The 23,886-nt window shown below is 33.4% G+C and overlaps 1 protein-coding gene across 3 annotated transcripts; it reads right to left on the bottom strand.

The window, feature by feature from the left end:
- Positions 1-1,119: 1,119 nt before the first annotated feature.
- Ndg (Nidogen) lies at positions 1,120-23,374 on the bottom strand. Of its 3 annotated transcripts, XM_072909081.1 has the most exons (21): positions 23,119-23,374; positions 13,153-13,431; positions 12,773-12,978; positions 12,610-12,701; positions 12,198-12,344; positions 11,286-11,519; positions 10,272-10,800; positions 9,880-10,046; positions 9,427-9,555; positions 9,237-9,335; positions 8,598-8,765; positions 7,648-7,785; positions 6,389-6,514; positions 5,871-5,993; positions 5,209-5,552; positions 4,461-4,797; positions 3,981-4,209; positions 2,147-2,322; positions 1,904-2,012; positions 1,703-1,821; positions 1,120-1,523 (listed from the first exon to the last, which is right to left on the bottom strand). In XM_072909081.1, exons 1-21 carry the CDS (start codon positions 23,332-23,334, stop codon positions 1,387-1,389), a joined length of 4,104 nt encoding a protein of 1,367 aa, XP_072765182.1. In that variant the 5' UTR covers positions 23,335-23,374; the 3' UTR covers positions 1,120-1,386. The 3 variants fall into 3 exon arrangements, with proteins under 3 accessions (XP_072765182.1, XP_072765183.1, XP_072765184.1); XM_072909082.1 differs by lacking the exon at positions 7,648-7,785 and having other exon boundaries at positions 23,119-23,373; XM_072909083.1 differs by lacking the exons at positions 5,871-5,993; positions 6,389-6,514; positions 7,648-7,785.
- Between the last annotated feature and the right edge of the window lie 512 nt (positions 23,375-23,886).

Here is a 23,886-nt window from a genome sequence, read left to right as displayed (position 1 = left end):
CGTTATATGTTATCGTTCACTATTTATGTACGGCGCGTTGACCTTCCTGAATTTATTTTAAGTTTTCTTTTCTACATGGCTTCGCGTTACATAATAACCATTTTCACAATAGCGTTCAAAAAAAGTGTTCATATAAAAGTATTCATATAAAAAAAAAGTTCATTGACGAAATAACACTTGTATTTATTTCGTATCGAATATACGATACTTTACTGTAAACACGATTTTCCGATGAATACTGAGAGATTGCCGCTCGTTTACGGCTACCTTCCATTTCCAGAATTCTACCATTATTGCGGCGCGACTAGAAGAAAGATCTTTCGAGACACATTTCCAAGAGATTCTTGTCGCTCTCTGTGCGGATCCATTGGAGAGTACGAAGCCCTTTGTCGATTTTTGAGGTCGTCGTCTTATCTCTTCCTTATATCGGTTCCTCATTCCCTTTTTCGCCTTATCGCTCTTCGATTTTCCCACAACCGATTAAATATCACGTTCTCAAAAGAAGTATCTCGCACGAAAATATTCGCGATGTACGTTGAAAACGTTAGAGAGACTATATCTTATTTTTCAAGATCTTGTGTTAAAATAGTAAATAAATATTTATCTTTCATCGTTCCAACTAGAAAACAGTATGTTTGTATTTAATAAACTCTTGTTACATGAATATATATATTTATATCATATGAATTTATATATATATGAATATATATTTATATTTATTCTAACTTATACCACGCAAAAATTTTTCAAGAAAGAAACAAAGTTAGCGGATTTATAACCAGCAGGAAGAAAAATTATACTCGGTTTAAGAAGAAAAATTATACTTACATTTATTTTTCATCCACATTTTTCTTCAAAACAGCAATATCAAAGTTATTTAAGAACGTTATATAAACTCATTAATATTATATGTGAGAAATAAAGGCAGAAATTATACGGTAGTTGTAGCTAATTGGATTTTATTCCTCGCTGAGCAATGATAGTAATAATTTTTAATTCTTGTAGAGCAGTTTTATATAAAAGATCTTTCAGGGTTTTCTCTTCTTGTATTTAATTATAAAACTAATTAGGCAAATAAGCTTGGAACCAGAAAATGATGGAAATGATCAGTCGTGAATATTACGTTGTAAAGCATCGCTCGCTGCTTCCTTCATTTTTATTAAATAAGATCAAATCGCAGTACAGCTTGTGCATCGCGACTGAGATACAAAAGTAGATGTTATTTGAGGATGTCGATGACTATCAATCAATATTAAGCTTAATGTCATAATTTACACTTGATCTAGTGATTACTTATTTTTAGCTCGATGTGAGCGCTTTCTTATCAGCTAATATCGAGTGCGAGACAAAATTTTGCATTATTTTTTTTCTGTAACGAGGACGGATTTAAGACGGATAACGAGAGTCGGTGCAAGATTCTTTCACATCGTCTGCGCACGCACACGTCCTGCCGCCCTGGCCGTCTGGTAGACATAGTTGATCCTTGTTGCACCTTCCATTCTCGTATTGACATACATTGGTTACTGTGCGAACAAATAAATATTAAATTGTAAATATTAATGAAATTTTGAACGATATATTAAATTCTCAGAATTTATTTTTAAAGAGAATAAACATTTACAAATTTTATTAATTTTATTTTTGGTAAAATTCGACTGGCAAAATTTATATCAAGAAATATATTTATGAAAATGAAATTTACTTCTAGGGCATGACTCAGGAACAGCCACAATGCCGTATAGTTTTCCGCTTCCACCTGGCGGGACGGATAACGGTGTGCGTCTTTCGCCATTAGTTTTCATGCCGACTTCGATCTTGTGTCTGCAATGTAAATAGCGTGATATATGAGCTTTCGGATTTTATATCATTCCTTTAGATTATCGTGAATGCTTTATTGTCTTACGTTTTCCAGTCAGTCCAATAGTAATAATTTTGAGATATTGCCAAGCCGAATGGATAAGTAAGTTCATTAGCGACGATATTGACTTTTTTGCTATCTATTTCGATACAGCCTAAGATGAAGAGATCATTTGTTATTAGAATAGCAAGTTTTGCAATAATAAAATATATTATGTCATCAGACATTTTCCTGCTTAAGATTAATAGAATACTTTTTTGTGTTTATGTGATAAAAATCTATATTTACTTATCGTAAATGTCCCAGCATCGGCCCAACAGAGCTCATCCGTCGACCAATCAATACTTAACGAATTTGGTAGCTTAACGTAATCACCCTGAAGGAAGATTGCTCGGTCTGTACCATCTTCGTTAGCCCACTCCAATTTTGGAGAAACGCGATACCAATCAGACCAAAATATTTTCCTGAAACAAAAATATTCTTTATGAAAATTTTCGGAAACTTTACAAAATTATACATTAATAATCTTACAATTCAAAAATTTAAATATAGATGTTTTAATGAAATATTATTAATATTATAAAATTTGTGAAATTATTTTAGCACATGCGCGTTTTGTTATTTTTATTTATACAAGTTAATTTTAGATTGTTTAAGAGAATCTGTAGACATAAAAGAAAATATAAGAAAGTTGGCGTCTTTGAAAAATAATTCGCAATTAGAAACTCGAAGAAAAGAGGGTGTTAAAAATAAGCCATTTTTCATCTAATGGCGAAAGTTATCTAAATTAATCACTGGGTTAATCACTGTTTATGGGATCTTCTGAAACAATAAAATAACAATTATTTGTCTACCAAGTCCGGGGAAACTTATGAAAATTGAGATTTATTATTAATTGAAATAGTCATATGAAATTTTCAAGCTTTGTATTATACTTGATATATCTTTAAAATAAACTCAATTGCACGTTTATGTGTTGAAAGGTGAGTAGTAAACGTAGAGAATATGATTTTTTTTCTATTTATATAATATACAAAGTTTCATTTTGACACTAACGTATGGAAATTACAAGGTTATAGAAAAAAATGTTTCAGATAAAAGTTGTATGATTTTAAGTGAGATATTGATCGAACGGTTTGAAAGAGAACAAATGATTTTCCCTTAACGATAAGTCGTTAATTAAAACATAGCTCATGAAAGGAGAATTGCACATGAGCTGGTGGTCCGAATAAAACAGTTGAGCGAGAGACGTAAAGCGAAGAGAATATTGAACCGATTAAATTATAATTAAACATTCCTAGTTCAATCCTTTTCAAATGTATTGTCTTCCATGACGCGCTCGCGCCAATCGAGTCGATTTACACGACATTTAAAAGGATTTAACTAACAATAAGAATGTTTAATTATAATTTGGTCGATACAAATAATTTTTTTTTGCTTTACAATCTTGCACTCAACCATCACATGTCAATCCGAACCGCTGGCTCGTGTACGACTCTCTTTTCATGCGTTTTAATTAACGGCTTGTTGTCAAAGGAAAATCACTCTTTCTCCTCAATCAAATCGTCAAATCCCCACTCGATTGATATTTTACTTGAAATCCTATAACTTTTTATTTGAAACATTTTTTTCTAAAATCTTGTAATTTCTATAAATTCTATTGTATATTTCCTATATTTTAGTGTCAAAATGGAACATTCTGTATATTATGTGATCCAAAAAATCATATTCTCTATATTTACTATCCATCTTTTAACACATGAATGTGCAACTGATTTTATTTTAAAGACATATAAAAAATATAAATCTCGAAAAATACTATATATGACTATTTGAGCAATTAATAATAAATCCATTTTCATAATTTTCTCCTTCTTGGATCTGGTGGACAAATAATTGTTATTTTCTGTTTTTAAAAGATTCCCTAAACAGTTCCCAATGATTAATTTACGTTCCGCCGTTAGACCAAAGACAGCCTTCTTTAATATCTTTAATATCTTCTTTTATCGCTGTCATAATGCAAATATATGCAGAAATGATAGTGAGATCGGATTTTGAAATATAATTTGAAGAAACTAAAATGTTTTGCAAATAGATTTTCTCCGCACTTGTATATTCTTACCCCCGATATGGATGAACAGCTATTCCCCTTGGATTGTCTAGTCCATCGGAAACTAGGACTTTGCGTTTCTTTGTTATAAGACTAGCAACCTCGACGGTCTTTTTGCCTGAATCGGTCCAGAAGACGTTTCTTGAGACCCAATCGACCGACAATCCCTCGGGACTGCTAACTTTCGGAATAAATGTTTGTGCCATCGATCCGTTGTAAGATAGTTCAATTATTCTGTTACCTACGGAATAGATGAATTGCGATTTTATTTGCAAAAATATCTTGTTCTTATATTGTTTTCAATTACTTTCTTAATACGTTGACAATTAAGTAATATGTTAATATCATAGAATTCTATTTTTTTATTAAAAATAGAAGTAGTATTATTTTGTGAAGTAATGATTATATATACAAGTGTAGAATAATTTTAACGTGTCGTAATGGTATTAAAACTCAGAGCAAATCAACTTATGAATAGAAACGAGCAATTACCAGTTATATCACTGGAATAAGCTTTGCCGTTGAGGCAATCGATATCTAGGGCAATCGCCATTTGCGCATAAACTATGTAGATGGGATTTCCTGGATTCTGTTGCGTAGGCACGAATGGTATCCGATGCGTAGCCATTCCTTGGTTTACCAGCAAAAAGTTGGAGTCGTGCCTCGGCCGGCGCTTACAGTTCATACCGTCACCGATGTAACCTTCATTGCAAACGCAAGCAAATTGATTTTCACCGGCCGACACGCATGTTGCGTCCAAAGAGCAGAGATTCGGATCGCGTTTACACGAGATATGTGGAAGGCAGGTGAAACCATCACCGTAGTAACCCTAAAGGCAGTGAAATTACGATTATTCGTGTGTTACATTATCAATAAGCTACGTCAAGAGAGATGGCGTAATATTGCCGAGAAGTATTCTGAATTTACATCTTTATTCTTTGTTTTGTCGTCACATAAAATTTTTAAGTATGAGTATTCAGTTAATCATAAATTTATTTTACTCTTTCTCTTTCTCTCTCAAGTTGATAGTCACATGTTAGATTCTGCCAATTTTTAATTAATAATGTTTAAGGCTCATTTAATAAAACACACGCTATACGCGCTGTATTCATTTACTATTGTGTATTCACTTACTGGTAGTATTTGGCATAATGTAGCACGTACGAGTATACGACACGTACAGTGATAACAAATTTGATTATCCCATATGATGTGACTTATGATACGCATCTGTACGCACCGGTTGACAAATGCAGGCGAAATTCGCTGATGTTTGATTGTATCCGCAAACTGCGTTTCGGCCGCAGTTATTCAAAACATTGCAGCCGATATGATCCTCCACGCATTGGCGTATACCGTCGCCATGATAGCCGCTTATGCAGACGCATTTGTAGCCACCGTCGCTGGACGATATGCACTGCGCGTTGACGTGGCATTGAGAAGGATTCGTCGAACAATCTGATAGCACGCATCGATCGTCCACTAAGCTGAATCCGGGGTTACAGGTACATTCATAACGCGAGCTGATGGGATGATAGGTGCATCGTTCATTCTCTTCGCATTCCGAATTGTCGTTGCACTCATCTAGAATGCGAGAAAGTCACCAGACAGAATGTTAATTTGGCACATTTCCATTCGTATTATGCAGCTTACATCGCGATATAAAAGACAATGATTTTGATTCGTCTGAAACAATTACTAGTCAAATCGAGAGTTCGAAGCTCATAATTGTGTGTGGTTTCTCAATTTACATGATAATGCGATATGTAAAAGAGGCGATATGCATGCATAGTGGAAATCGCCGATTGAAAGAAAGAAAGAAATGGCATTCACATTCCGAAGCGCATCGTGCGCGGAATGAATGAAACAAAAATTAAAAAAAAATAAGGATAATAAAAGCACCGATAGGACTGCATGTTGTTCCATCGCCTTCATATCCTGGATTGCACACGCACTTTGCTAACGGTTCCTCGTGCTGGCAAGACGCATTGGGGTCGCAGACGTCCACTTCCAAGCAGGATATCTCTGCGCGAAGAAGAAAGAAAAAATCGTATCGTTGTGTTACTATTAACATACCTCCGCACTCCTTTCATAATTTAGACTTTTTCCTCAGGAAAAATATAATTATTGAACGCGAGCATTGAAAAGCGCACTAGCATTTTGAGAAATAAGATATTAAAATATTGAATTTTGAACGATTTATAAACTGCTGAAAAAAAGCATTGGGATTCAAAAGATTCAAAAAGTTTTTTTTACAGTTGTAAAAATATATTTTTTATGAATTTATTTATAAGAAAATTTTTAAAATTATACATATTATATCGAAGAATTAAAAGTGCACTTTCTTTCAAATATAATATTTGGTTGTCGTTTATTGATTAACTTACTAAATGCAGATGCAAGATGCATTTTGCACGTACCTGTCTTGGTGCATTCCATACCGTCGCCCTCGTATCCCAGGTTGCAGCGGCACTCGTAATCGCCGGTACTCGTCACGTAGATGCATTGCGCGTAGGGATGACACCTGTTCACCACGTTGCAAGATACTGGACACAAGCGTGTGCGCGATTATGATACATTGCACGGCAAGCGGTGACGATAGCTGGCTGTCCCGATAGCGAGACCGAAAAATTTAATGGAAATGGCTAGATTTCGCGATGTTAAGAACACGTCTTGATCAATAAAGAGTTACGAGTTAATTACTGAATAATTTTCCTGCTAGTCATATGCTGCAAGATACCTCGAAATCTCTGAATTTGTTTCGACAGATATATCAGCGATTCTGGGACATGCTATTTTTATACATCTTTACGAAGAATTAATCTCATGAGCACAACATTGCGTGAGATGAAAATTTTGAAAGAAAATATCGTTCAGAGAATATTAAAGTTGATGTTTTTATCGCAATCATCAAAATGTCAAAACCTATTTTGTAGCTTGAAGCATCTTGAATAAATATCAAAAGCATTTTCGGAGCAAAATAAATATTTTGAAATCACACAAATCATTTTATATTTTATGTTTGTATATAATATGACTATTTCAAGATGAAATATTATACTCTATTATTTACAACATAAATATTAAAGAAAAAATATATGTTTAATGAAATTAGAATATTTTAGTCACGTTTGAATACTTTGATCTTGTAGTTCTTCTTGAGGGAATTGCACGCGCTGCAGACATCTTTCCTAATTTTCCGAGATAATCTTCTGTCATACTATTCACTAAAAGGTTGCGCGTCGCAAGTTTCTGAAAGTGAGTTTAAGGACTTGGAAGATAGCGAAACTTCGAGTACACTTATTTGTAGAACAAGTTTCTTTCTTGCTCACACTTTTCTGCTTTCCAAAAAACCTTGGGACGTGAGTTCGCAAATTCAAGCGATTCACATTGAGCTTCGTAAAACAGGTTTATGTTGTTAACACACTGTCATTACATTATCTGCAATTTCGTTTTCGTTATAAAAATATTACTTTTAATTTGCGAACAATTTATGAGCTCGCAAGCATTTTGATTAATTAGTGAGATAGAAGATATATATCGCACAATATATAATGAAATTAAAACGATCATATGGAAATGAAAGCATGCGTTATTATCACGAGTTTAGCATTCAGAAGGACTTGAGACTCATTAATAAACATAAATAGCTTAAAGCCAAGCAGTAAATGCGTCATACAGTTAGAGCCTGATGGACCCATCGTGTCGTGGTGGTATCCTGGCAGCGGAACGCAAATTTGTTCCAAATGGTCGTAATCGTATCCCACGGGACATATGCAGACGTCGTCGAAGCATTCCGGGAGCGGATGTGCCGATACTAAAACGCATTATGCATCGACGAACGATGTTCGTCGCGTTACGTAATGATCGTAATCACGCTTGTTATTAAATATTGATCATCGTCGCGTCGCGGAAAGAGTTCAACTTATTCATGTTAATTTATTCACATGCAATTATTTATTTGTAAGTAACTGTTGATCAAATTGTTGTAATTCTCAGTTGCATTTTAGTATTCGCGTCGCGTTCTAATTGAACGATCCTCGGAGAAATGTGAACGTGATGTTTCAATCGACGAACATTGCCATAACTTGATTATAATGAACCTATTAACGTCTATTATACTAGTATAGCTATAGTTGAGTATAATTAAATAAAATAGATTTTAATGTATTTTATTACTATTCTGGCTCTATTTCTAATTTTGTTATTCCAGTTAATTTGTTAAATTTTATGGTTTATCATATATTAATGTATTGATTTCAAATATTACTTTTATTATTACATAGATATTTTTTATCTAAAATATCTCTAAATACACACATTTAAAATTTAGTTTGTTACGTTTTTCCGAGGACTTTAATTTTTTTTAATGATACAAATACATCTCAATAGAAAAGGAATCGTACTAATACTTAATTTATTATTGTGCAATCAAATAATTATCAACACGTATAATCCTTCCATGCAGAGCATGCTATGATGCATATGCGTACTAGCATGCTATGATGCGTATTCGAATAACGTAGAGAATCGGCATTGATCTAATCCGTGCTAAAAACTTTCACGTTTCACAAAAATAAAAAAAAAGTATGATACACCGATTATTGGATTACTTTTCGTGCAACTTACAGTCTCGATAATCAACTGTTGTAGACTCTCCCTCTTGCCTTACACAGGCATGGTTGTGAAATTCCCAACCGCTTGGACACCAACACATCTCAATCAGACACTGCGGTTGCGGCGGTTCGTCTGTTGTGGTGGTGATATCGGATTCAGAGTAACACGTGTATCCATCGCCTGTAAATAATCGCATATAAATAACAGAGAGAAAATACTACATATTGCATTGTGGTCATGTATATTTAAAGCGATCACTCGTCGCTATATCGTGTGACCAATATTTGATTATCATTTGCAATTTAAATTTAATTACTTTATTCTTCAAATTGTCTTAAAATTTATATTAAAATTAAAATACATGATAACCGACGTTATGAATAAAGAATATGCGACAATTGAAATTATGAATAACAAAATAAATTAAAAATGAACATCTCTTATGGACTATCAATAGCTCTAAAGCTTTTATAAGCTTTTTAGTTTGCGCTAAAATATTTATAATATTAATTTTTCATATTAGTGGTTTGAATTTATATTGATTTGCATATATATTTTATAGGATTTTTTATATATTTTTTTATATTTTTAAAATCCTTTTTTTTAATTATTAACGGTAGGCAAAGATTTTTTCTTGAACTCTCCACTTACCGACGTAACCGGGCATACACACGCAAACGTGCTTTTGCCTATTTCCGTCAAAGCTGCAAAGCCCATAAGGTGAACAGTTATCCTCCTCATTACAGGGTACTGTAAAAGTTTTTGTTTTTGTCAACAAAAGTATGATATGATGATCAGCTGTTTTTTGCTACACAGTCTATTATATCTGAAAACATTTTACCATGCTGAGCGGGATAACAGCCTTGATCTGTTTCCTCAAAACCAGGCATACAGACACAGGTAGGTGTACCTCTAATCATTGCACATTGTTCATAATCTCCGCAGCGAGTATCCTCGCAAGATGGCAATCCTACATTACAAATAAATAAATTTTTCAAATATACAATTCGATACTATTGAGCATACTATACAGTTATGAACTGACAATGAGAGATGATTAGTTTAATTTAATATTTAGCTATATATACGAAGATATTTTATTCTCGAAATGAATTTTTAAATATCTTTAAAATTGAAATTAATTTAAAAATAGAGAGAATTTTTATTATCAGATGTCAAGATTATTTTCGTCGCTATCAGCAGTAAGAACTTGATCGACTTTGAAATGTTACCACGGTACGGTAATTGTGATTTTATGATATAATAATTTATTATAAAACAAATGCAGTTATACTTTCACAAACTCGACCGTCTCCAGTAAAACCAGCTCTGCATTGACACATGTGGCTGCCTTCTTGATTAATGCATTGAGCATCCGGAGAACACATGTGATTACCGGCCGTGCATTCGTTCACGTCTACGCAAATCGCACTTCCATCCTCTTCGTATAGATATTGATACCTTTTCACATATCACATATATTACGAGCAATATAATAAATGCAGTATATTATTAATATCTACTTGAAGAATCATAAGGTAAGGATGTACACACAAATATTAACGCCAATATTGAAATAATATATTTTCATGAAGACTCATCACATATATTTAAGAAGAGATTTTGAATATCTACTTTAAAAATGATTTGTTTGTAAATCAATTTTATAAAAAAATTAATACTCACCCTGTGTTGCACACACATTTGAAACTATCCCCATCGATCACGCAAGAGCTGTGATCACCGCAAGTTTGTCGTCCCTGAATACACGGATCTTCCTCTTCGAGAGGCGTTATCTTGGTGTTGATGGCAAATCGTATAATACCCTCAGTAGCCTCATAAGTAATGACGCCTCTGAAAAACTTCAATCTGGTCGTGTCATCTTCAGGATCGAAGATACCATACGGGCATTCCTGATAGCTAATTATCTGATCTAGCGTGAAGGCGATTTCCCGCTCGTCTCCGTCACCATGCAGTAATTTGCAAGTACGCTCGCTTTGTGCACGAATCACCCCCGATTGAGCGCGAGTATAGAGCTCGTCAAAATCACCACAGTCCATTCTGGTGTCCCTTTCGAGATGCGGGACTGTACCTTTGATGTCCGCTTCCATCTTTAGTTGACCGAAGACGTCCAATCCGAGATAATTGCTACGTATTGTCACTTTGTCGCCGGTTGATGGAAAAACTAGCTCTGCCGTATGGTTAAATAAACCACCTATACGTAGACACACTCGTGTGAATAACTGTTAATTGTAAACGTTACCGCGTTCGATAATTTTGTAAATTTTATGAATTCCTCAAATTATAACAGAATACAATATCGAAATATTTATAATCGTGCTTCTTATAGATCAAAATTTAGAAACCGCGATTGATTATAATTTTTATAATCGAAAAATTTATTATTTTATTATTTTTTTCAGCATCGGTAATATATATAATGTAATAGACAGTTTTATTAATTTGTTTTAAAAAAATTATATATATATATATATATATATATATACACGTATAATTTTTTCTTAAACAAATTGATAAAACTATTACATAGTTTGTTATATTATATATATATTATTTCTCTGCTTCTCTCTCTTTCTCTCTCTATCTTTCTCTGCATGAAGAGATTAAAACCTGTTACGATATTATATTGTAATATGATTGAAATTGATTTTTGAAGATTTTTTTATACAAAGTACTTGCCTGTAAGTTCGTATCCATTTTCAGTGTCGCTAATAGGTTTCGCAAACAGCCAACCGATCACACCGCCTAAATTGCCTAGAAGTTGAAAACTGGCACCAATTTCTTGAGGCACTCTTGATAAGGCGGTGTACGTTCGTCCATCTTTGGTTTGCACGTAACATTGTAGATCTCTTGAAGGGAATTCCACGCCATTAAGCGTGCCAGCTATTCGGCCAATAACACGAAGAGGCACATCTAAAAATTATATTTTTTAGTTAAAAGGCCATCATATTTTTAAATCTCTATTATATTAATTTTCTTTTATTAACGAATTTTATGATTATTCATGTTAATCATTTTTTTTATATGTATACGAAATATTTATTTTTCAGAAACGTCATATGCGTCATACAAAGTAATCTATTTATATTCTTACACTATTGTTAAATTGATGACAAAATAACATTTGGAAAGATATAACACCAGTTTTCTGCTTTTCTTAAGAAAGTGTTGCATCTTTCTTTTATGCAATTATCATATGCAGGGAGGGATACTTTAACATGCACAGTTGCAACGTGATCATCAAAGAACCACGATTCATTTCAAGGAATATTGCTGTCTTTACGATGTTACCGTGGAAGTCATAAGAATCAGTCTCGTAAACTATGAATAGATCAGAGAGCGCACTCGAGCAAACGCAGCTACTTACTGCGATATATCTATTTGTTCTACGCGAGACGACTCTGCGTATCTTTGTCCGCGTTAGACGAAGCGTCCCGCGCGCGAGCGCTTCGAGAGTTCAGAGGGGAACGTTGAAGGATTCCTTCTTTATCCCCGTTTCGAGAATACTTCAAAGGCTACATTTGCATGCCATTAGCTCAGTCTTATCTCGCAACGCGAATTTTTAACAATCGGCGTTGATAAATAGCTCACCGTTTGGCTGGCAGGATTTCCCGTTGCCGAAATAACCTTGCTTGCAGCTGCAGCAGAATCCGATCTCATAATCGATGCAGGTCGCTTTGCTATGACAAGTGGTAGCGCCTGTCCTACAGCTGGCTGCTTGATGCAGAGTCATAGTATCTAAGAGCGTATATTAATTATAATCAACGTCATGAGATGCAAGAATAATATCTAATTTGCACGCGTAATTTACACAAATTATAATATATTCATGAGCTAGAAATGTTAAATATAGAACCATTTTCAGTTTTGTTATATATAAAGGTATATTAATTTATTTTTAATAATTTTTTTTATAAATAAATATCTATATATTTTAAATTTGTTTATACTATCTGATTTTTATTTTATTATATTATTATATTATCCGACTTTTCCGTATTACCTTCAATATTATCGGGAGTCTTTATATTTTCGCCTTCCTCAAGGGGACCGACTTGAAACAGCCACTGGCCAGGCCTATTTACATTCGACCACCTAAAAACAATTACAAAGACTCATGAATGCGTCGTATGTGAATACAGTCGGCGCCTTTGCCCATTACTCACTTGTCGACATTCTGAATTTGGTCGGTGCCCGAGCCCCTCAGGGTATACATTTTGCCCTCGCTCATGAATCCTGCCTGCGCCTTGGCATCCGGGAGCCCGCTGGGATGCGATTCACCCTGAATCCACTGTATACCATTTTCCGGGTATAGCAGTTCAACAAAGGAATGCGAACCGTTGGATGATATAGCAACTTGATAAGTATTCACCTGAAAGGCGAGACTCTCGATGAATGCTATTCATGTCCTTGGAAAACTTTATTACATGTTTATTAAATTTTTTATTTTCCTTGTGATAGTGGAAAGACGTATAATATTAAATACAACAAAGAGAGAAAGAGAGAAGACTGTCAAAATTTTTTTCGAAATGTGCAAACAACTTGCCTTATCGTTACGTTCATTGTAATAACCAACATCCACCCAGGTAGTCAAAAAGACGTGCGTAGGTACGAAGCTAATGGCATCCTTGAAGGCGCTTCGAATTAATCCTCCGGTTCTAGCAAGAATCTCGGGAGAATCAGTTTCACTATAATAAACTGTTCCCGAAGCTCTTGTGTCGACGTGTGTGTAGAGAGGCGCGATTACTGGATCGTCGAGAGGGAACGCAATGTTGAAGAATCTTTGCATAGCTCTCGCGAATGAAAGAACGCCATTTCCATTTACCTGAAACCGATTTTCCATTGATGTTCATTAACCGATACGATCTGTGACTCTGGCTTCAATTTAACGACATATTTAACGAGAATTCAGACGTATTGAAAAATTAGATCATTTATATAGTGAAATGATAGAATTTATAGAAAGAGAAAAGGCCAAGAGAGAGAGAGAGAGAGAGAGAGAAATTTCCAAAGGTTCATTTATTTAAGTACAGTTAAAAGTTCAAATTTCACTTATAGCAGTTATTTAGAACTGAAAACATTGAAATAAAAAATTAATTCGAGCGTTCAAAATTACAACTTTTGACATATTTAAAACTTGTTGTAATTTTACACACATTTACAGCATAATAAATGTCTGTTAATTCTTCTAAATCGATGATTTTACTTTTATTAATTAATTGACATCATTTTTTCCTTTAAAGCAGCACCGAAAAAAACGCGTTTTTTTTCATAATGCGAATTTTTTGCTCGCGATTTACTTTAGTTACAGCGAGGTATTATCACGTTAATTGCAACGCCAAGAGTTGCACTCGCGTACACAGCCGGCACGCGACAATAAATCAAATCTCATCTAATGATGCGCACATGACAGAAGGTTGGCGTCAGCGGGTCAGCAGGTAAATCGTCGGCACGAGCTGTCAGCGAGAAATCCGACAATGACATAATTAGGAGAGAGGGATAGGGCCCGCACCCTGCGTCATTAGTTGACGCGAGTCGCACGATATACATGCATGCACGTTAATGAGTTAGCGCCTATCATTGAGAAGTCATTCACCCAACGACACGCTCGATCAGGAAGAAGGCGTCGTGTTTGCGGAAGTAGCGAAGGAATATCAATGATATTGTCGAGTGCGTGATCTTTGTAAAGAAATCGGTGAAAGTAATATACAATGATATATTTGCAGGATAATAATAATTTTTTTTTTTTTTAGGAAAACTTTATGAAAATCAAAAAAATAATAGTTGCATTATTCGAGAATATTAATAGTATTGTGTTAATTTTTTTTAAATATGACACTGGATATAATTATAGATAACTGGAGAAATATTTGGCACACATGCACATGTATATATGTAATCTTTTAAAGATTTAAATCTCTATTATAATTAATTATATCTTTGTATTATACATATAAGATGGAATATTTAAATGTAATTTATTGTCTATGAAATATTTTTGCATTATTTCTTTACATTGCAAAACTCTTTAATCTCCAAAAAAATATTGATCTTTCTAAGAATAACGAAAAATAAAAACTCGAATTATTCCTCATTATTCTTTGGTACCATTTCAAAGCGGAAAAAAGCAGTTGACGCGGTCATGTTATCCTTACTGGGGCCGCTGACTTGTTTCGTCAATTGGCTAAAATGAAATGCGCTAAACGTGCCACTCTTACTTCATGTTCGACACGATGCACTCCTCGTGCAGTGTCGGGCCGCAGCTGTTTCTCCATAAGAAGCGACTTGTCATTAAGACAAAATTAAAACTCCCCAAAAGAGCGGTGCAACTGTCTTACACAAATATTGTGCTGAGAAAAAATGTGGTTCTCACATTACTCACTTTGAACGTTTTATTAATTAATTCGAGTTAACAAAAATGTAGTTAATATTATACAATTATTGTATTTTCTATTATTTTGCTATTTTATTTTTGAATGAAAGTTTAAAATAATTTTAATTTAAGATTTTTTGTTGTTAATTAATATTGTTAATTATCAATTTTTTAAGGATAGATTTTTAAAAGGAAAATAATATTATAATATTATAAGTATATACAATATTATAATATTATAATATTATAAGTAATATTATAAATAAATAAAATTTTTCTATAAGTATTTAAAATAATACTTGAAACTTAGAAAATTTCAGAAAATTTTCATTCTCTCAATATCTCTTACGAATTTTTATATCTCTCCAGTATGGTTTCGTGTTCCATTCCCACGTTCTGATTCATGAATGTTAATTCTTATGCGCCACTCAAAGTCCAAGTTGGAATGTCCGTTTGCTCAAATGACCCATATTGTTTTCACGTGAGGTTAATATCACGGGCGCCGCATCGAATTTAATATTCTCTTAAGCGCATCGTTAACAAGCGACCCGATTCAAGTGAATTGACACGAATTAGGGCGACAAAGTAATAATCTCTATTGCGGCATTAGTCTGATATTAGACTTGTTTTATGATTTTGTTACATAGCAAAATAATTTATTTATTTTAGATATGAATTAAAGCTTTTGACTATATTTCATTCTAACATTATTTTTAATAACTTTTTTTATAAAATCAAGTTTTATTTATGGTAAGTTCTATCTATTAAACTATTTTAGAATATGTTAAATTTATTATTGTTAAGAATATTTGAAAGAAATAACTGAATAAATTAGATTTTATATGTTTATGCAAAAAATCTAATGTGGCATGCATCAATTATAATATATAAATATTATTTCAATTACATTTGAGAAATATTATTTTTGTACATAACAAATTTACTAGAAAATCTCTTAAGTTTTTTTTATAGTTATCAAGAATATCATTCATTTCCGCATATTAAATACGATTGCAATTAACAAACAGGCAAAAGTCTTCCAATTTCCGATATTCAATCAATATTATTCATCCTGTTATATATAACGTGAGTTTATAGACTGATAATCAACATCGGTCATCGAGGCGTCCAATAATCGATGCCTGGAAATGTCAAACCAGTATTGATAGTCCCACCGAAGCCTGTCTATATGATTGGACGTTGTGACATTCGCGTAAGTCAACTAGTGGGAAAGTTCGGTTCGTTATCACCGCCGAGGCTATCGTCGAGGTCATAGGTCACAGCCGAGCCAATGACACACACGCACACATATGGGTGAAAAACGGTGAAAATAGATAACACAGCCTGTGAAAGTAACAGAAGGAATCCGTGTTAGCTGCCGTCTCTCTTTCTGATACCGTCGATAACGTTCTAGTATTTCAACAGAAATAATTTGAGATCGGCTTTCACATCGACGAATATTTCAATATCAAATGCGGAACTTTTTTATACTGACAAAATCACTTGAGTCTTTTTTTTTTCTTTATCGGGAATCATCTCGTAATTGATATGTATTGCGTGTATATACATACATATTTATTTACTTAAATGTTTTTAGCTTTAAACTTATGTTTTTTAATTATATTCTACTTTTTACTCTTAAAATCATTAGTTTTTAACGGAATGTTTAAAAGTTTTTGTTTGATATTTATATATTTATTATATTTAGTATATTGTATGATGATACCAATATGTATATAAAAAATGTCACACTAATTATGAAATGAGCTTTGAGACTATAAATTATATTATCTCAAAACAGGACAAAGAAATGTGATTAATAATTGGAATGTGTTATTTATAGAGTCTCTAACTTCGTTAAAAAATTTATTGTCGAAATAACACGCTGTGGATCACAGCATGCATAATGTGTGAGAAAAAAATGCACAATAATTTGTGATTTCCATAATAACTTGTGATGGGAAATCTTTTCAATCTGTCATCCGTTGAAACGAATTTCCATGCATCTCGGTGATGCATAAGCACTATTGAGCGCCTCATTCGTGCAATACGTTGGGATGAATGCGTCGAATTCGTATGCTAATCGCGAGACTTCGGGGTTAGCCGCTAATCTTGGTGCATGTACAATTGTCGTAACATAGTAGCAGCTGCGAATCAACGATGACGGCGAGAGTGATGGTGCGGCGGTGGTTTCGGTAACGCATGCCGCACGCGCTAACGCGATCGCGCAATCGGCCGCAATCATTTTGATGACTACGAATCGTCGACGATAAACGACGAAATAGAGATGATTGTTGTGTAGGCAGGTCTTCTAAGTAGACCGTCTTTGTTCGTGATATACATCTATGTCAATCGCGATTTGTCACTGACCTGAGCTCGCATAATAATAATAATATGCTAAGACTCTATCCTGAGGAAGCGCTCCATTGGAATGTCGGAATCAGTTTTCTTGAATCGCATGATATACGAGTTTTATAAGCATTTTTTTTTGTATAAAAATCCTATACTACTTAATCTACTACTTATAAACTTTTACCTCTTGATTAATTTTTATAAATATTAATAATATAAGTTGTGAGAAATTACTACCTTTCTGTTAATAAGTCTTTAAAGCAAATTATTATATTTTTTAGAATAGAGAATCATTTTAAAAAGTTACACATGGTTTGTCCTGCTAATAAGTTATTTAAAATTTTATTTTGAAATATGTATATATCTATGATAAACAAACATTACTTATGAAGTAGTCAGCAAAAATAATTTTTTTAAGAGATTCTTTCTGATATATTGAATTTATGTGAAAAACAATATTTTGCAGAATACTTTGCAAAAAATAGTGCAATAAATCACTGATTATTATTCGATTATTATTGTTTGCTGATTTATTAATCGATTATATTACATTATTTTTGAACGATTTAAAACTTTTAAATTTGTGAAAGCTTTTAATTTTTACGTAATTTCTTTTATAATGGATGAAGCAAAATTTTCGTCAATTAGTTGACTGCCGTCTGCTTTTGCGTTTGCATGCGGAAGTTCCTGCGTGCTTGAATTACACTTGGCTAGTTTTACATGACATGCTCGCTTTCCTCGACATTTCCAACAAATTGCACGCCTACAAAGATGTCTGTCTGCCTACTAAATGTGCGCGCTGAATCGAGAAAGGCAAACGAAAACATGAAATACATTTGTAAAAAATGAGTATAGCAACTTTCTTTTACAAAACTACAAATATAAATTGAATTTTTATGGCTATGAATAATTTCAAGATTATGACAAGATATGTGATAATGAAATTGGAAGTTGATAGAAAGGAAATTTGGAGAAACGGAAGAAATGATAATGAAATTAATTGAGAATTTCGTGACGAGTTTAATTGGATTTTGCCGGCGATGACGAAGCCAACAACAGAGCCGATTTAGAAGAATCGGGAGTGGAATTTTACAATTCCTCCCATTAATTCTCTCCGCTAAATAATGTGGGAAAAAGCTAATTGCATAGCGGTTGCATCGCAGACTGCCTGTCGTATTACACTGTATCTTGATACGAACACTTGATTAAGTATAGTAAGAGTAGTTTCTTTCATTGAGTTTTTTGTACAAATTCAGATTTAGACCACAGAAGTAAAGAATATCACAAAGATGTAAAATTTATTTTCAATGTGATATTTTTTTGGAAAACCAAAGAGTCAAATAATGTTAGTTTTAAAATACAAATATTTTACAATAAAATGTGCGGTTGTCATAAAGAACAAGTGCTAAAAACTCATCAGTATGATTTTTCCTTGTGCAACAACTAATATGTGGAAAGCTATCATGATTAATGGCAGATATTAATATATTCGTAATCTTATGTTGTGTTAATGCAACTCTTACGATTGATATTGTGAAACATTTGTTAGCAATAGTGCAGTCATTATAATTTTTGCGCGCTTTTTATTTCTAAAACATTAATAAAATATTTGTAGATATATTATACTTATTTCTTAAAAAAATATTCTTCGTGTTCTTAAAAAAATTATATATATATATATACTATAACTTTTTTTTTAATGGCATTAAATGAATTGAAACTGCGAAGCTGGTTTAAAATAAAAATGTATGTACGTCAAAAACGTACAATACATACCAAATTAAAAATTGTTCTTTTTCTCTGTCATATCTACCGCTTTTAATTTTCATTTCTACGCAGAAAAAGGGAAGAATAATGTCGTGAATTTTTAAATTTTTAAACTATATTTTTTGATGCACGAAAAATGCAAACTGTAACTATGTATATAATGCTGCGCGCTCAGTGCACATGTATTACAGTAATGTAAAAGGATACGATTACGATGCACATATTGTTGCAATACCTGCAAAATCGAATCTCCCATTCTAGGCTCTTAATCCGCCTAGTCTCTCACAATTATCTGTCATTATACTTTACGCCCGTCCGGCTGACTAGCCGGCCGAGTTTCTGCGTGTGATTCGACTCGACGCGCGTCCCTAAGCGAGGCACACGTACGCACGTCATCAATAATGTGACGATGATTTTGCGGACGCTTGAATTATTGACGGAACACGATGAATGGAACGGATCACGACGGATCATGAATCTAATGCTTTGATAACAGTGACTGCGAAAGTCATGCTAATCCAAAAATGAAATTTGGTACTGAAATTTGAAAGCTCCTATTACGTATAGTCTGGCTTAAAATATATAAATATGAAATGAAATGGATATATTGTAAAATGTAAAATGTAAAATGAAATGGAATATTATCGCTAAATTGCTTTGTCAACATAATCTTGTCATGAATTAAAAAACACATACACACAGTTAATTCTTAATACATTTTAATAACAGATGTAATTATATATTTCGATATTTACTCATACACACAAAAACACATATATTTTTAAAACTCAAAAAGACATAGTATTCTTTTGAATACATTTATTATGTAGATTGATCATAGTTTATTAAAGATAAACTCCCTGCTGTTAACCAAGGTTGTATAGTCTCAATAGGAAAACTATTTTCCACTCGAGAAAATGTTGATAACATTGGTTCGTGGAGGCGTAATGCATAAACGCTTCCACGTATGAGCTCATGCACCTTGATTCGCAATAAATTGCTTCAGGGAGATGAATCCTTCGCTTTAATCTGCGCAAGATTAGCGCATAATTAATGTTCATTCATATCGCCGCCTCCGCAGTAGTACAATAATTCGTGGAAAAGTTAGATCACACGACGTATCCTGCGAGACTTTTCTAGATGCCGGTTTTTACGATTGCTTGATCATTTTGCTGTCTATGTTTGCGCGATGACTCAAAAGTGCGTATCAAGATTTAAATATCTTTCTCGTGGCTACAACAAGGAAACGGCCGGAATTGTCTCTCTGCGTTTTTGATGACCTTCGGATATATCGTAGAATAGCTCTAAATACGAGAGACATCTTAATGGATGTTTAACCAAGCAGACAAATTTTAGAAGCATATTTGTCTATTTGAGTGAATATTTCGTAAAATATAAATATACGGTTATGAAATGCTTTTAATTATTTTTATGTTTTATAATTTCAAACACATTTTTTACCATGTAATGTACAAAGCTAAAAAAGCCGTCGCAATCATTAAAAATTTAGAATACGTTTTATTTAGTTTAAATAAAAAAATGTCTTATTTTGAGTTTCAACAATATTTGGACACATTTAATTCAAATTATAGAGAAGCCCTTTATAATCGCTTTCTTGTGTTTCTATAGCGTGCACCTCCTCGAGACACGCTTTCGCTTACGGCCGAACTTTCGGCGCGTAAACACTACCGGAATCTTATCGTGCGTCTCGTCTTGGCATCGTCTGGATGCGCGTTGAGTCGTCTTCCGGTTCACGCGTCGCTCTCGCTCGTTCATTCATACGAATTAACGGGCCCTCGTAAATTGTGCGCGATGAGCAGCGCGGCGCGTCCGCCGCAATTAAGCGCGATTGTACCGCCTAGAGAGTCACTCTCGTTCGTCATCGCAAACGCGATGCAATGAATTCGTGTCATGCCAGAAGATGTTGACCGGATTAGAGACCGCAAGCCGAATTGAGAGAATGACCAAACGCGCGCGCGGCTTCGTCATTGTCTACCACGCGACAAATTGATATTAACCGAGGAATTACGCCTAGCCGCTCGTCTCGCCGTCTCGGAACTTTTTCTAGACCGGAGCGTAAATTGAAGTTCGTCACGTGGAGAAACTGTACTAAGTTTTCTAATCTGTGAGATGTCCAACAAAAATCTCTAACTTTTTCTAGCCCTGTAGAGAGAGATGAAATAATACTAATAATACTAATAATAATGAATGAATACCGCGTATAGAGTGCATAACATCATTCTACTCTTCTTATTAATGACTTTGTGAGTCATTTACAAAATTTTTTTAATTTTTTCTAGTGCAGAAAAATAGGGTAGATAGATATCGCGCGTTATGTCATTTTTTAGTATTCTTCATTAATAAATTTAGTGAGGTCAGGTAAATCTTTTTTTTACGTAAATTTGACATTCACGAAATTGTTTAGTATTAAAGATAAAAATTAACAAAATATATAAAGAGGTGAAAAAATTTTGGTTTTTATTTTATTCTTACTTTAATTCGACGAAATTTTAATTGAAAATTATAATTGCAATTGTAAAGATATTACCGGGAAAAAGGAAAGAAATCTACGATTCGAAGCAAGGCGGGGTAACGTAACAATGATTTGCCGAGTTAATTAAATACATCTTTATTCGCGGATATAAATACATCTGGGTATATCGGGTCTCAACAGTGCTCGTCAAAATTTAGACTCGATTTCGTGTGAGAGGTTTCTTCTAGATCTTTCCCTTTCCATCGATTTTTGCCGTCAGTGTTCGAGCCTCGCTGTTTACTGATTTTTGAAAACTGACAGTATTATGAGTTGTTCACTACTAATGTCACGATTATTTATATCACGACGACGATTTATGATAGCTTATACAATGTTTTTATAATATTAAATTACATGAATGTAAATTATATAACAAATATTTAAAAATTGCAGCAAAAAAAGATTTTCTGTAAAATTTTACTAACCAAGTTTGTATTTTATGTTTTAGAAGCAAAGCTTTTTCTTGGAAAATCACAGTAAAAAAAAAGATATACTTTATACAAGGTAAGAATAGAATAAAATGATTGATTTATGCATGCGACAAGATTGAATTAATCATATCAAGTCGTATAAAGTGACAAAAATATCTAGTTGCAAATAGTTGTAAAAATATTGTTCATAACATACATTTGCAACGAGTTATCAAGAATATTTTTTCTCGAATAATATTTTCCACTGACGATCAGTTTACACAAACGTAAATACAAAAATAGGCTATCTAATAATAACTTCACTGCGCACTCATATTTACAAATCCATATAGCAGAATTTGTGTTCGTATATTAATGAGGTTTTTTAATCTAAATTGTATAATTATTTAAATATATATATTTTATTTAAGTTATTATCGTTGATTTTAATAATTTTGTGCTTCTTAAAATCTGTTTCTTAATAAATTTGTTTGTATAAAAAACAGAATACGATCTCAGAGAGAGGTTGACATCGTGTAATGTAAGTTATTATATTAAGAATTGTTAATGTTTCATAATTAAGCTATGATAATTATAAGAAGACTTTTCTTTGTAGGTTACATTCTTATTTGTTTAAAAAGACAAATTATATTCATTATGTACACTCATTATGTCCTTTCATATATTGAAAGAAAAAAAAGAATGTACACGTAATTCATTGTATACATTCTTGTTTCATTCTTTTAATATATTTGTCATTTGCATGCAATTACTTCATATGCTGATTTCGATTAACCGATTAAAATTAACTGTAAATTATAGCATTAATTAAATTTGTAATTTTCCTACAATTCTTGCTATCGTATTGATGAATGAAGATTTTTTTCATAACACACAGTAATATTAACAAAAATTTATTTAAATATAAACTTTATATTTTCTAAAGTCACGCATAGTCAAAAAGTATTTTGCTATCTAAATAACTGTTTTAATACAAACAAGCATTTGATCGAAAATTTGCAAAGCATTGAAAGAGATAACAATATCAAAAAAAAAAAAATCGTTTACGGTACTCACGAATATAGAGTTGTAGATTTTATCGTAGAAAACGATGGGAGTTTTGAGGATCGTCTCTGCGGATATCAGCATCCGATTCGGATCGCTTTCGAGGGCCAATGCGCCCGGACCTGTATATTGGTATAGATCATTTTTAGACAGGGCAGCAGTGTAGGGCGCGATCAGGACCAGCGCGAGGCCCAGCAGGACGCTCCAGCGTACTGCGCCGCGAGCCATTCTCTCGGACTGCCTTAACGCTACTGTTCGACTTGGCCACGACGTCTCTTCTCTTGCCGCCCCCTAATCGTCTTTGCCCGCCGCTGCTCCTCGACCGGCGCGATCGTCCCGAATATATAAAACGTCACGCTCACTTCCCGCGCTCGCTGATAATTTCGCGACACCGCTTCGATCCAGCCGCTACTAAACTAAACGTGCAAGTATATCTGTATATCGAGTATATCTGTAATTATTCAGCTTTTCTCTTTTGCTATCTGTAATTTATTCGTACCGTACGTACAATGATCATTTGATGTGATGACGTTCTATCGTCAAGTCATTTACAAATATACCGGAGAGATCAAGAACAAATTGATGAATTTTTTAATTTTTGTCTGAATTATATAAAATATTATATTTTAAATTTATTTTCTCTGTTGATTGAAAGACATTTTTGAAGTTTAATTACCTTGAATAAGTGATGAGAAATGTTTATGCATTCTTATGAAGTCTCACAGAGGTGGACGCGGAAATCTCACACACACACACACAGTTGCGTAATCATATTATAAC

Source organism: Anoplolepis gracilipes, chromosome 17 (assembly GCF_047496725.1).
Source record: "Anoplolepis gracilipes chromosome 17, ASM4749672v1, whole genome shotgun sequence".
Taxonomy (NCBI): domain Eukaryota; kingdom Metazoa; phylum Arthropoda; class Insecta; order Hymenoptera; family Formicidae; genus Anoplolepis; species Anoplolepis gracilipes.
This window is presented reverse-complemented; position numbering and strand designations above follow the sequence as displayed.

Coding starts and splice junctions, on each gene's coding strand:
- Ndg (XM_072909081.1), bottom strand. CDS start 23,334: ATGGCTCGCGGCGCAGTACGCTGGAGCGTCCTGCTGGGCCTCGCGCTG. Junction 2,323..3,980: donor GCTGTTCATCCATATCGGGG/GTAAGAATATAC, acceptor TTTTTGTTTCAG/GAAAATATTTTGGTCTGATT. Junction 1,822..1,903: donor TATTGGACTGACTGGAAAAC/GTAAGACAATAA, acceptor TTTACATTGCAG/ACACAAGATCGAAGTCGGCA.